The 14,488-nt window shown below is 40.8% G+C and overlaps 1 protein-coding gene across 1 annotated transcript in view; it reads right to left on the reverse strand.

Moving 5' to 3' along the window:
* Window positions 1-972: 972 nt before the first annotated feature.
* LOC140235899 (uncharacterized) overlaps window positions 973-14,488 on the reverse strand; it is a 60,645-nt gene continuing 47,129 nt past the window's right edge. Inside the window, exons 11-18 of the mRNA XM_072315889.1 lie at window positions 14,009-14,110; window positions 12,213-12,332; window positions 11,342-11,539; window positions 8,437-8,628; window positions 7,801-7,844; window positions 3,462-3,488; window positions 2,267-2,312; window positions 973-1,143 (exon numbers count right to left, since the gene is read on the reverse strand). Coding sequence (XP_072171990.1) covers window positions 973-1,143; window positions 2,267-2,312; window positions 3,462-3,488; window positions 7,801-7,844; window positions 8,437-8,628; window positions 11,342-11,539; window positions 12,213-12,332; window positions 14,009-14,110 — 900 coding nt within the window. The remainder of the gene's footprint in view (window positions 1,144-2,266; window positions 2,313-3,461; window positions 3,489-7,800; window positions 7,845-8,436; window positions 8,629-11,341; window positions 11,540-12,212; window positions 12,333-14,008; window positions 14,111-14,488) is intronic.

Here is a 14,488-nt window from a genome sequence, read left to right on the forward strand (position 1 = left end):
ATTTAATACACCATAGCATCATGCATAATGTAAACTATTTTTTCGTAGGTGGAACTACACCAAATTACATTTGGCCTACACTTCATAGCCTTTGGGGGATTACATTGATGTAGATGGTGCGTCTCCATGGCAACCAGCAGACATCTTACTTGTAGATGTTTACCTTGGCTGGAGCAGGACTCTGTGGCAGGAAAGAGAACAAGATAATACTGATATGATATTGTTTCAGATTTATGACATTCTTTCAAATGACAACACTGATAAGACATTGGCATTAGATTTTAAACACTGTTCAACTTCATCGTCATTATCATTATGCACTGTAGAGCAGGATGCTAAATGCTACTCAATATTTACTTGCCTCACTGGCGTCTCATGCAGCATACCTCAACAATGTATCAACTAAATTCGGCCAATGATTTCCAAAAATTACCCTCAATATACTGAGGGTGTAACAACAGTAAAACATAGTGGAAAAATGACCAAAGAAAATGGGGTTCCATCGGGATTCGAACCCGAAACCTCCAGAATGCTGGCGCGGTGCTCTATCGACTGAGCTATAGAAAGCCCTAGTTCAGTGTTCGTCCCAGAAACCCTAAATTCTCAATGCTTGGATGGTCAGAAGCTATAGCAGTGTGTTTTTGTGTGACACACACGCACACACTTAAACCTGGCATAAACCCGAAGGATAATTCAACTTGGGGATAAATGTGAGGGATCACCGAAGTGATACAGCTTTTTGAGTATGTAACAAATAAAGACAGAATAAACTGACCAGAAAGAATATAAATTATTATTGGAAAACCAGTAAAAGATAACAGTCTACAGTTATGATTTATTGACAAAAATAGTGATATCTTCTTATATTTCAGGATTTATTATGATTGTTTTTTTATATGGCAGGATGTTTTGTGATATAACTGACCTACACATATCACGCATCAAATGTTATAACAAATGTGATTTTTTTTTTTAGTCACTGCTTCCAATGATAAATAGTACCTTCAGGTATGATGTAGCTCTTACCCTAGGTTTCTCCGCTGGAGACTGGCCGGCAGAAAACATGGCCATCCTCCCCTTCACCCCTCCCTCAGATGAGATGCTTCCCAGCTCCTTGGGCTTGGGTGACTTGCCTACACCATTCTGGAAACAAAGAGAGAGGGAAAGAGCAATACAGATGAATGTATCCCAATGTCAACGGAGGAGAATAAGAACTAGTAAACTACTCAGAGAGCAGAGACCTCTGCCAAAAACGTGCCAAAACACGTAAATGTTAAAAATAACCCTATTTCCCAATGACAAAGATTCTTTTCCAGTGTCTTTAACTTGAGTTTTTTGCTGCAACTCAAATGCACGCTCAGTGCATGTATGCGCACCTTAACCTGTTGAGGACAAGTCCCAAGTATACTCGGGTAGGTTTCTATGGGACATGTGTGTTGTAGGAAAATTAGTCTTGTCCTCAATGGGTTAAATATGTGGACCCTGAATTCCCTTATTGTTGGCCTACTTCCTCAATAATAAAGAATCCTTCAAAACAAAAATAAATAAGAACAATACTAAATCCAATTGGTGATCTGGATTACTACAAAATATAATCATCTGTTTCTTGTGTCATTCTCAACCTTTCCTGCAAGTTTCCTCCAAATCTGTGCTCAACTTTTTAAATTCTATAATTCTGTAATACATGTATTTACAGTGATCATCACATTTGACTTTAGATATAGATTTATTAAAAACTATAGAAGCACTCTGATAGCGCAGACCTCTTCCCAGCAGTTGATTTCTGCCACTGATCTTGTTCCTCCATATTCACGAATTTCCACCCATAGATTTTCCAATAGAGAAGCCTTTTGTTACATAATCAATTTCCAGCTGCCTGTCACGCTTCGTGCTAGCAGAAACTAGAGCTCACGCAGTGCTCGTATGCAAACCTCAAAGTATGTGCAGCTTGCAAGTCCTAAGTTCATTGACCCTACCTGACAAAATATTGAAAATCCTTCAATAATCCATAAAGACACTCGGATCACAACCAAAATTTAATCAATTGCTTCTTGTGTCATTCTCATCCTTTCCCGAAAGTTTCATCCAAATTCGTGCACAACTTTTTGAGTTATTTTGCACACGGTCAAACAAACAAACAAACACCACAAAAAACATAAACTCCTCCCTTGGCGGAGGTAACAAGGAGAGAGAACAACAGAGGAATGTGGGCGGGACAGCAAGGGGGAATGCGGGAATGGGGAATGATTCCCGTTCCCAGACATACCTGTTTCTTGGCTGTCCATGCTCCTCCGTCCTTCATCTTGCTCACACTGTTTGGATAACAGGTGCAAATAAAATCAATGTAGGTGATTTCATGTCCCAACAATACTATACAACCACAAATTCTGTGAATTACACAAAAGCCAAGATTTACAAAAACAATAAAGATTATTATGCACTAAAAAGCTTCTGTTTACACAATGCTGATGCATTGAATGCTGTGTAGCAATTTGCAAAAGTTACATGCTTTTAAAAAGGCTGTCGGCTCCAATTTGCAAAAGTTTCATGGTTAATGTTTCTGGTTTTGCAGTAGCGGCAAAAAAAAATTAATTAAACGTTAGAAGTATAAAGGTATGCGTATGGCAAGGGCACTCAAGTAGACATGTGACCTTTCTGGCTGGAAAGGAATAACTTTACCATTTTTATGCAATGATTATCCCGAAACATTTCAAAAGTTCTGCTGTGTGTGTAATGGATATTTTCTGTTGGGTATCTCCTGAAATGAGGCATTGATATTGGGGAAAACATATCATAACTCTTTAAATACATGAAGGAAATGTATAATGATGAACTGCATTTTTATAGACCGCATAAAAAAAAAAAAGGAAAAGTGAACTTTCATCACTGGTTAAATGAGTGTGTTGAGTAAGCATCCGATTCTATAATGTACTTGTAAGTAAACCACAATGTTTTGTATACAACATTGTAAAATTCTACTGTGTATGGTGTATACTTTGTGAGGTTTTCATTTTCGCAAATATCACAAGTCTGGTACTACATGTATTTGTAAATTTAGACACATGCCTGACTTTTACAGGAATGTAACTTGCATACATACAGTGCACATGTCTCCTTTCATTGCTGCACCCCATGATCACTCACAAAATTGTTGCGAAGTCCGGATTTGCGAAATATTACACCCACTATCAATCTTGGCGTGTACAGTAAACATGGCCATTAATCAAGCACAAAAGTGTTTTGTGAGCAAGTTAGCTAAAATGGGACAAACAGCATTTTAAATCCCCTTTGACAGTCTGGACAATGAGGATAAAGTGCTTTGCCTCAAGGAACAACCACTGCTGCCTGGGGAACTTGAACCAAGAACCTCAAAACTGAGAGTCCACAATCTAAACCACTGAGCCACACACCCACAATATGAAATTTCTCGTATTTAACCTTACAAGAAGAGTAGAACTCACATTCCAGTGCTCACTATGGGCGACGACCTGAAAGGAAATGAAAGACAAACTTTCGTAAATAATGGAAGAACTTCTACACAATAATGAGTTACAACAGCATGATACATATTTAATATTCTTTATTCCCATTTCCGACATTCATAACAATCATTCCCTCAAACAATGGCTCTTTGTTTAACTCTTTATGTGTCACTGTGGAAACCCCCTGGTGCCACATTATTCTGAGACACCAATGGTGTCATGCTTTGAGAAAACATTCTGTATTTCAAATCTATTTTACTTCTATAGACTTTTGTTCAGCTGGACATATAAGGAGTAAAATTGTAGAGAAAATGCCCAGCTTTGCTACGATGTAACGTGTATGACAAATCTATGATGTGTTTTTCTTTCAAAAGACTCACATAGCTAACTTACTCTAAAGGCATGACTATTGCACACAAAACAGTGACAGAAACTTAGAATTCACACCTAAATCCATTAGGGAACACTGCTTGTTAGTCAATCACTACATAAGATGCAAGCTATACGTGAGAGGAACGAAAGCGGGAGAAACGCTTTCATTGTTCTGCGGCATTTGGCGATTTATCGATCGGTTTGGGCGGAATTGTACGTTTGAGCAAAATACACTCATATGCGAAGTTGGCACGCCTTCGACTGAGGCGGACGTGCGAACATGACACATAAAGAGTTAAAATTGTGTAACACTAGCAAGACGCCAAGCTCCTCGAACTTCACCGATCAAATGCCCTTCCTCAGCAGCTTTATTTCAGACTCCGTGCCTCCTCCAGCAGATGTCCCATCCTCTTCGGGCAACCCAAAATTCACAAGCCATCAGTGCCTCTCCGCCCCATCATTTCTACATGAGGTTCCCCTTGCTACGAAACAGCCAAACACCTGTCAGGCATTCTACAGCCACTCGTTGGCAACACAGAACACCACATTAACAATTCCAAACACTTCATTGACATTCTCTCTCAAACTACTATCAACCCTACAGACACCCTCGTCAGCTTTGATGTAGAATCACTCTTCACCAGCGTTCCTGTCAACGAAGCCTGTGACATCATCAAACAACGTCTCACCGATGACCCTTCTCTTTCTTCCAGAACACAACTCACACCACAACAGATACACGACCTCCTCCTCACATGTCTCAATTCTACCTCCTTCCAATGGAGGGGCACACACTACAAACAGCAACAAGGCGCAGCCATGGGCTCCCCCCTCTCATCGATCATTGCCAACATTTACATGGAACATTTTGAAAGTCACGCACTAGCCACGGCACAGCACAAACCTTCACTCTGGCTCCGGTATGTCGACGACATCTTCACCATCTGGCCACACCAAGCAGATCAACTGGACGACTTCCTCACACACCTCAACGAACAACATTCCAACATCTCATTCACAGTGGAAACGGAACACAACCATTCTCTCCCCTTCCTCGATGTTCTCGTCACAAAGATCAGCGCTGGCACTTTCTCTCACCAGGTCTACCGCAAACCCACTCACACAGACAGATATCTTCACTACCGCTCCTTCCATCATCCAGCAGTCCGTCAGTCAGTACCGAACGCTCTCGTCCGACGTGCTCATCAAATCAGCGACAAAGAACATCTTCGACAAGAACTCGAACATATCACAGACACACTCACCACTATCAACCAATACCCCAAGCACAAAATCAACACTCAAGCACCTTCTCATCCCAACCAAGCAGCCAAGGAACAGCCCATCACAACTGTAAATCTTCCCTACCTCGGCGCCACCTCGCACAAACTACAAGCCGTTAACGCATCTTCAAGTCCGCCAACATCCAGGTCCGTCATACATCTTCCAACAAACTTCACAATTCATTGCACTCACACAAAGACAAGCACTCCAGACACAAACAACCACGTGTCTACCGTATCCCATGCGAATGCGGCAAAGTCTACATAGGTGAAACAGGGAGATCGCTAGAGACCAGACTGAAAGAACACAAAACATGCTACAGACGTTCGGAATGGGAAAAGTCAGCCATCGTGAAACACGCTCAACAGTCGGAACATCGCATCAACTGGGAAGACAGCAAACTCATCACATCCATCAAAAACTGGAACACACGACGCATCAGAGAAGCCATAGAAATTCACACACACGACTCTGTTACACAGGATACTGGACTCCACATCAACAACATCTGGCTTCCTCTCATCAACAAACAATCAAACAGCAACAATGACAACAACACACTCTCTCCACGGCACATTCCCCCCTCTACTTCTTCCTCTCATAACTCTTCCCCCACCTCTTCACAACAGCGCCCACGACGTCAACCGCGCCTTCCACTCACGACCACACCTATCGCTGGTTCCAGAAGACGCCCTCACCGACACAATTCATTCACACCACCGGCGTCCACCCCATCTACTAACCCGGACTCCAATCTCCGGCCACGACCTACTAACAGCCAAGTTAGCCCTCACAGATGTACTCCGCCACTAATACACTCCAAGAACAATAGAACGCATCAACGACCACAACACTCCACCAACAGCCGACGCTCAGCCCGCCGGCGAGCCCGCCTCGACCGACCTCTTCCATCTAGGTCCGCATTCTCCATATATACCCCGCCTCCTGTCAGATCACGCTTCACTTCTGACGAAGGACAGTCAACCTGCCCGAAACGTCAAGTTCCTCGGTTCTCCTAGTTATTCATATAACTAGACTTCTTGCTCTACTTTCACTAGCTGTGCACCTTTACTCAGTGTTTCATTTCTCTTTCCTCTCTCTCTCTCTTACACTTTTGTCTGTTTCTACACTACTTATCTTTTCTTTTCTTTCTGTTCTGTTCTCTTCTTTCTTCTTTTCTTTTTATTTCTTCCTTCCATACAACCCAAAGGTCCTTTTCAGGACCACTAGTTTTAATTTACACATTTCTTTACAGGTTATTTCTCTTGTCTTCTCTCCTCAGGTCTACACTTTAGCCTTATTTCAATTTCTCATTTTTGCATTTCTCCCACAGGAACCTTTTCGGGATCTAACTGTCATCAATTTCCTCTCCATTTATTTTTCTTTTCCGCAGCAGCATTTAATTCTAGGATCTACACTAGCTCCCTCTAATTTACGTCTTGAATTTCAATTTGTTCTTTTCTTCTTCTTTTCATTGCCCCCCCCCCCCTCTCTCTCTCTCTCCCTTCTCTCCGCATATTCTCACCTCTCCTCTACTTATCCCTCCTTATTTCTGTTAATCGTCCTTTCTCCATTCATTCGCATTCCATAGCCACACTGTTCGCCGACTTCGTTCTCCTCTTGGTTTCATGAATCTTCACTGCTCTCCCCTATCTCCATGATTCTCCAACATTCAACTCCTTCCTCTTCCTCCTCCCTTCTATTTCATCTTTCCCCTTCTAACGATGTCCAAACATCTTACTTGATTCTCACACTATTCTTCCTTACCACTCTCTGTGTTCCTTTCTCTACTGTCTCCACTAGTGCAACTTCAACTTCCAGCCCATTACTGTCTCCCACTCTTCACTTTTTGCCCTCCTCACAACCCCCATATGTCGCTTCCCTCTTCGCTTCTCCTCTTTCTAAGCTCTTCTTCCAAACTACGATCCGGTTAAGGACTACATACACATGGTGTCACCGCAAATCTTTCTTCCTAATTAACTTCACCATGCAAACCTTCAAACACATAGCAAGATATAATGCTCAAGATAACCATGGTCAGGTTATCAATCATATAAGCATCATAGGGTACAATTTCGGTAAATCTTTTTTATGACAGGAATATACACAGAACAATTTTTTGTTTCTTTAGTTTCTCCTGCGAGGACAATAAGGAAGTGATAATCATCACTTTCTGTGGCACTCAAGAAAATATTCCTAGCAAAAAACAAAAACAAAACAAAAATCACTGAGCATTGAGGGGGCATTATTGAACATATTGAACAGCAAATTGATGTAGATGATGCATATGTACAGATGATTACCACAAAAATTCTACAAGCAAATAAAATACTAACATACCCTGAGATAGGCAAGTATCCTACCCTACTATCCGTCTATGGGGGTGTTGCAAGAAAGTTTAAGTTGCAATCAATCGTAAATATCTATTGCAAACTTTGCAATAGATAGATCTATTGCAACTTGCATTCAATCACAAGTTGCCGCTGCAAAAAGGGAGCTTGCAATTAATTGCAAATTTGAAATTAACTGCAGGATTTGAGATTGATATGGGGGAGTTGCAAGTAATTGCAACTTTCTTGCAACACCCCTTATAACTGATTAGCAACATAAGAAAGAAAAAACCAAGAGCCGTGAAAAAAAAAAACTAAATCTTGAAGCTTACTTGTTTGCCTTCAAGTATCCAACACGTTCTGTCAGCTCAGTTTTCTGTAGAACACACACACACAAAAAAAAAGTTAAAACAATGACAAATTTGATGAGTTTTGTTTCACAACATAGAGATACAAATGAAACATCTATCCTGGGTATTCAAATAAGGCAATGGTTTAAAACACTCTAGTAAATTAAATGTAATATGCTCATGCTTACATAAAGCTATGCTGCTATTTTCTATACAGTTCATCCACACCCATGTAGGGTTCAAAAGGAACAAGAGATATAAAAACTGTTGATACCTATTTGCAATGCCTGTACATGAAAATATACAAGTCTTTTTCCAGGGACTACTTTAAAGGGGAAATTCTAGAACAAATAATTTTAAATGCTTGGCCTAGTAAGCTTACTATCACTTGATTTTTATTTCTGTGGAATCAAAATACATATTGGTGGTACATATAACAAAGTAAGAAAAAAGTGTGTTTCTAATTCAACAAGAGTTTCATGTTGCTAGAAATGTACAAAAATTACCTCAGTGAAAAAATGTCCTACTTTCACAAGATCACTGACATGAATTTCATTTTGAAACTTTGAAGAACGGAGCATGCAAGAAACGTGGTGGAGGGTAAGGATGATCTCTTACATCGTACTCATTCCTGTTCCTCTTCTCCTCAAGGTCAAAGATGTCCCCATAGGTGGTCTTGAGCCGGTTGTACAGGTCGTTGGCGATCTCGCGTAGTTCCGCATCCGACGTAGAGCTGGAGATCTTTAGCGGCGGGACACGCTCAGCGATGGTATCCTCGCGATTCTTGGCCTTTTGTTTGGAGACCACTTTCTGTATTAACATAAAGTGGTAATAGGGTTACGTCACTTCACCTCAATGTGCCTCGCAATGCGTAACTATCCCCACTACTGGTACATGACAAGGACATATCAAAAGTGTGCTCATCAACTCCCTGTGGAGTATAAAATCGGCGAGGCTGTGCACCTACAACCTGTAGAACTAATACGGAAAGCGGTGAGCGCAATTCCTCTGGAACACCCCAACTCCTTGCAACACTGCGATGAAAAGACGTTCCATCATCTGAAGCTCTAAAACAACATGGTTTACGATAGAGGTCCAGAGATATACTTGGACAAATATAAAATTCCCGATAACAGTTTTCAGAATGTTAAGAACTACAGTTGAAATATTTCTACATATCCTGAATACTCTTCATCCCTCCCCCCTCCCCGAAAAAGGAGTATTTTTGACAATGCATCAGAAATTCAATTCGTCAGTTTTTGTGCACTATCTAATCTCTTCTGCACAGTATTTCCTTAAAGGGGATGGCTAGTAACTGATCAGTGGGAATCAGTGGGAATGCTGGAGGATGATTGTTCCAATCCTTGTGGGATTCATTCAAGAGTAGTCTACATTATGTATATCTATTGTTATGTGAAAATTATTTGCTTCAGAATGGTCTCATATTCAAGTGATGTGCAGTTTAATGTTTCCAGGTTAGCATGCCTGTACAGTGTCGGCGCGATCATTAAAGGGAACCATAACCCAAAGAGAAATGTGGATTGAGTGAAAGCAGCATCATCAGTAGAACACATCAGTGAAAGTTTGAGGAAAATCGGACAATAGATGCAAAAGTTAAAATTTTTTTAAGTTTTGGTGTTGGAACCGCTGGATGAGAAGACTACTAGAGATTATGACGTATGTGTGGACAACAATATGAAGAAAATATAAAGGGAATTCCACAAAAATTCAACTTTCTAGCTTAATGAAAGAGCACCTGACTAACTGCTTTCAGAAAGCAGGGGGAGTAATTGCTACCCTTAACATACAGTGACTATGTCAGTATCAAGTTGATGGAATTTGTAATTTTCATGAAAAATGAATTTTTGAGGAATTGACGTATGTGTGGACAACAATATAAAGAAAATATAAAGGGAATTAGAAAGCTAGAAAAGTGAATTTTTGTGGAATTCCCTTTATATTTTCTTCATATTGTTGTCCACACATACGTCATAATCTCAAGTAGTCTTCTCATCCAGCGGTTCCAACACCAAAACTTTAAAAAATTTTAACTTTTGCATCGATCGTCCGATTTTCCTCAAACTTTCACTGATGTGTTCTACTAATGTTGCTGCTTTCATTCAATCCACATTTCTCTTTGGGTTTTGGTTTCCTTTAACGGCCAGTTAACCATCGCCCCGTCACTGTGCAGGCATGCTAACCTGGAAACATTAAACTGCACATTACTTGAATATGAGACCATTCTGAAGCAAATAATTTTCACACAACAAAAGATATATAATGTACTCTTAAATGAATCCCACAAGGATTGGAACAATCATCCCCCAGCATTCCCACTGATTCCCACTGATCAGTTACTAGCCATCCCCTTTAAGCCTATTAACATGATAATTGATGGAATATTGAATAATGGTCATCAGAAACATAGTGTAAAGTCCCAGAAGTGCACATGACTGTTGACCGTTTGAAATCTTGGAGCATACAACAGATCACAACTTGTCAGGCAAGTACTGCATTGTCCTGTTCAAAGAACTCGAAGACTCAGAGAATTAAGCCTTTGCATGCCATCTGCCAACCCCCCCCCCCCCCCCCCAAATATGGGAAACTAGTCGGCCGTGATCTGGCAAAACTACGTATCTCGTTTTAAGCGATTTCGAGATATTCACGTTTAAAGTTCAAATGCCTGCCATTTAACATACAGTGATTTACATAACTTTGAATTGTGTTCTATAACAAAAAGAAAACTTTTATGTTTTATCTAACTCAAAATACATGTTTTATCTAACTCAAAATACATGTTCACTGCCACATATCTAAGTTTATTAAAAGATACTTAGTTCTGCCTGCTCATGAAAATCCCATAGATTGTGTACAAATACGACACGCGCATATGGATCGGAACTTGAGATACGTAGTTCTGCCAGCTGCTAAAGCTGCCTCAATGAAGGAGTAGGATCAGGCAAAACTACGTTACTATAGCAGTTACTTAGTTCTGCAAGCTCACTGACATCATTTTCACCTCAAAACCTTGATATTTGAGTTTTGGTTTTTTTTAAATGACAAAGAGTTATAACATAATTTCTTAATATATTGAGCATGATATTATGAAAAACTCAATAAGCCAAAAAACAAAACATGTCAAAAAATTGTGATACGTAGTTCTGTCAAATCAAAACCCTTCGGCCCGAATTCACAAAGGTGGTACAAATGAAACCATGGTTTAAACCATGGACAAAAACCATGGAGCGCCAAGTGTCGCACGGAAAATTTTGTCTCAACATTGGTCATTTCGTTGACAAAATGACCGTTTTGTTAATAAAATTATACTTTCGTGGACGAAATGTTCATTTAGTTACAAAACGCAGTCATTTCGTTACAAAATAATAATTTCAATGACGAAATGACTGATTTTGTAACGAAATATTCCGTGCGACACTTGGCGCTCCATGGTTTTCGTCCATGGTTTAAACCATGGTTTCATTTGTATCACCCTCATGAATTCGGGCCTTAGTGTGACACTCACGCCGATGCTGACGGGGGAAGCGAAGGAGTTAACGCTGGTGGCTGCCTGCCTGGCTTTCTCCCTCTCCTCCTTCTCCCTCTTAAGCCGCGCCCTCTCCTCCTCCTGCTTGCGACGCTCCTCTTCCTCCCGCTTCCGACGCTCCTCCTCGTACTGCTCCATCCTCCGACGCTCCTCCTCCCGCTTCTTGCGGTTCTCCTCCTTGAACCAGACACAAGTTGGACCAAACCTTTGTCATTAACCCCTTACATCCCCAGTCACTTACAGCTACGTAAGTGCATAGCTTAACCTATTGAGGGTGAGCTGATTTTGGTAGAGCATGCGTATTCCATAGACACCAGCCCAAGTACACATGTACTCTGAACTAGTCTTCAATCAGTTAGCTTGCCACACTTTTCGTGCTCACGAAACTTTTGTAACTTTTGAGGGGAGCCAAGATTTGAGGGAAGTAAAGTGCATGACATATTGGAAAAGAAGTACTTTTCTAGATAAGGCATTGAATGTTGGTGGCAATTTGTTGCATGACAATTGGAAAAGAAGTATTTTTCTAGATAAGGCATTGAATGTTGGTGGCAATTTGCGAAAGTTTCCGGTTTTACAGTACACTGTGAAAGTGGATATATTCGTCCGAGTTACTTTTTGCGCTCGGCAGGGGAAGATGAATTGCACAAGTTGTGAATTCCGCAGAATCGGGACATTAACTACTGAACATATGACATGCAAAAATATTTGTGTGCTTTTATTTCAGTGCTAGCTTCTGATGTGCAAAATTTGAACAACGTGAAAATTTCCACCTTTACAGTATTCCATTTACTCTTTCAGGGCAACCCTCCTAATATCCCAAAAGTTCTGAACAAGGGGGCACAAAACTCACCCTCTGCTGCCGGAAGCGCTCCACCTCTCTCTTGCTAGCCTCCACTTCCTCCTTAACCTGCTCCGGGGTGCTGAACGTTCTCATGATCGGCTCCTTCTTGATATTCTTGTCGGCATTCTCCTAGCAAGGCAAAGTGAAGGTATTTTATAATTGAGTTGAGGACATGTGGGAACACTTGAAAAGATTAATTGCATAACCGGTTACTGTACGAGCTGAAATTTTCATGGTGGTTTTATTTTCGCAAATTTCGCGAATCGCCTTTGAACCACGAAAATAACAACACGCGAAAATAACAACGTGCGAATAGATAAGTACAGTTAGACCTCGCAACGGGGAAATTAACAACACGTGAAAATGTCCTCCTAGTAGCAATACGCGAAAATTTCAGCTCGTACAGAAAGTGCCATTTTTGAAGATTTATTATTAAGTCCATCATCATAATCATAGAAAAAAATTAAAACTTTTCAGTAATACCTCACTTATAACATAACAAGGAATATTCTAGATGTTATGATCAAGCATATCTCATCTATTTTCTTATTATTATCATTGTTTTTTGGTGGGGGGGGGTTTGCAGCTTCAGTCACAAAAACCTTAAATTATCAATGATGGAGTTTACTATGAAATTTTGCAATGGAACTCTTCTCTTTGTGGACTCAAGGCCTAGCCCCAGATTTCACCTAGTAGTCTTTAACATTTTATCTCAAAAATGAAATCTATTGCATTATACTCCTCTGGGGAATGTATAGTTAAATACAGTTCCAAGTTAACAATAGTTTGCAATCAACTTTGAATCACAGACTTTTGAAAACGTGGATTAATCTTTTAGACTAGGAGAGTGGTTGAAAACAACCAAGTAAATAGTGGTACATGTACTTCACATTGAGTGTTGCATGAACAGCTTTTGTTAATTTGGTCTATCAACCCGTTGAGGACGGGTTGATTTTGCTACAACACGCATTTCCCATAGACACCTGCCCGAGTATACTCGGGACTCGTCCTCAACAGGTTAAGTCTTCCTTCGACATAATCGGATATCCTGGTGGAATTTCCCATCTCTATAGGCCGATCCAACCGGGCAGAACACCCGCTACTAACTGTGGTGTCCAAGTTGTGCACATGTATGCTGAATGCATGCAGTAGGTGCCAGTTTGTTACAATATCATGCATTCACCATAGGCCTGCATGTCCGGGACACCACAGTAATGGCAAGTTTTGCTGTAAGGTCAGATCTGGCACATCTTTGGGGCATGAATCATTAGGACAACTACTATGCAAGCATCATAAGCCAATATTCCTTTAATTTCTATATTTTCCCCACCTTCCAAACGCACAGAGACTTAAATTTATTTTTGTGATAGGCGTTGGAAAAAAAGCCCCTGGAGAATTTCAAGCACTACAAGCAAAAACGCAACGTGATGAAACATTGATAATAAATGCACACCACCACACGAATGTGGGAAGTGTGTCTACAATGTATCTGAAGTTTGCTTTAGGCCGGAGCCTAAACTTCTGGTGTGAATTGGGCCATGGTGCCTTTCTGATGTGCCTACAATGTATCTGAAGTTTGCTTTAGGCCGGAGCCTAAACTTCTGGTGTGAATTGGGCCATGGTGCCTTTCTGATGTGCCTACAATGTATCTGAAGTTTGCTTTAGGCCGGAGCCTAAACTTCTGGTGTGCATTGGGCCATGGTGCCTTTCTGATGTGTCTACAATGTATCTGAAGTTTGCTTTAGGCCGGAGCCTAAACTTCTGGTGTGAATTGGGCCATGGTGCCTTTCTGATAGGCTCCTCACCTGATCTTTCTTCAAGTTGTTCTGAAGCTGCTGCAGCCTGTCTGAAATGCTGCCAGCAGAGGGCAGGCTTGCCTTGGTGTCCAGCTGTTGCTTGGGCTTGGTCTGCGGAACATTTATATAGACACATGATGGTCTATTAGCTCAATCACATTCAGAGGCTAACTTGTTATACATAAAAGCTTAGCCATTCAGGAACAGTGCTGCTATATGAAAGGGATGGCAGGTTGAATGACACACACACAATGCAAATATGAGTAACAGACATGCCCGTTTCATACTTATCTAAATTATCTGAATGATAAACCCTACTGTGCATGAACTGTTCCCTGAGAACCCCACTTTCATAAATACTTTCCCTATTAAGAAACAAGCTTTCATGCACAGTCACTCTCCAGTTTATAGGGTGTGTACAGTTCTGGTCAAGTTGAGAATTTAGCTTTTAACACTGCGAGATATTCAGAAACCACTCTATGAGATGTC

Source organism: Diadema setosum, chromosome 12 (assembly GCF_964275005.1).
Source record: "Diadema setosum chromosome 12, eeDiaSeto1, whole genome shotgun sequence".
In the NCBI taxonomy this organism is placed as follows: Eukaryota; Metazoa; Echinodermata; class Echinoidea; order Diadematoida; family Diadematidae; genus Diadema; species Diadema setosum.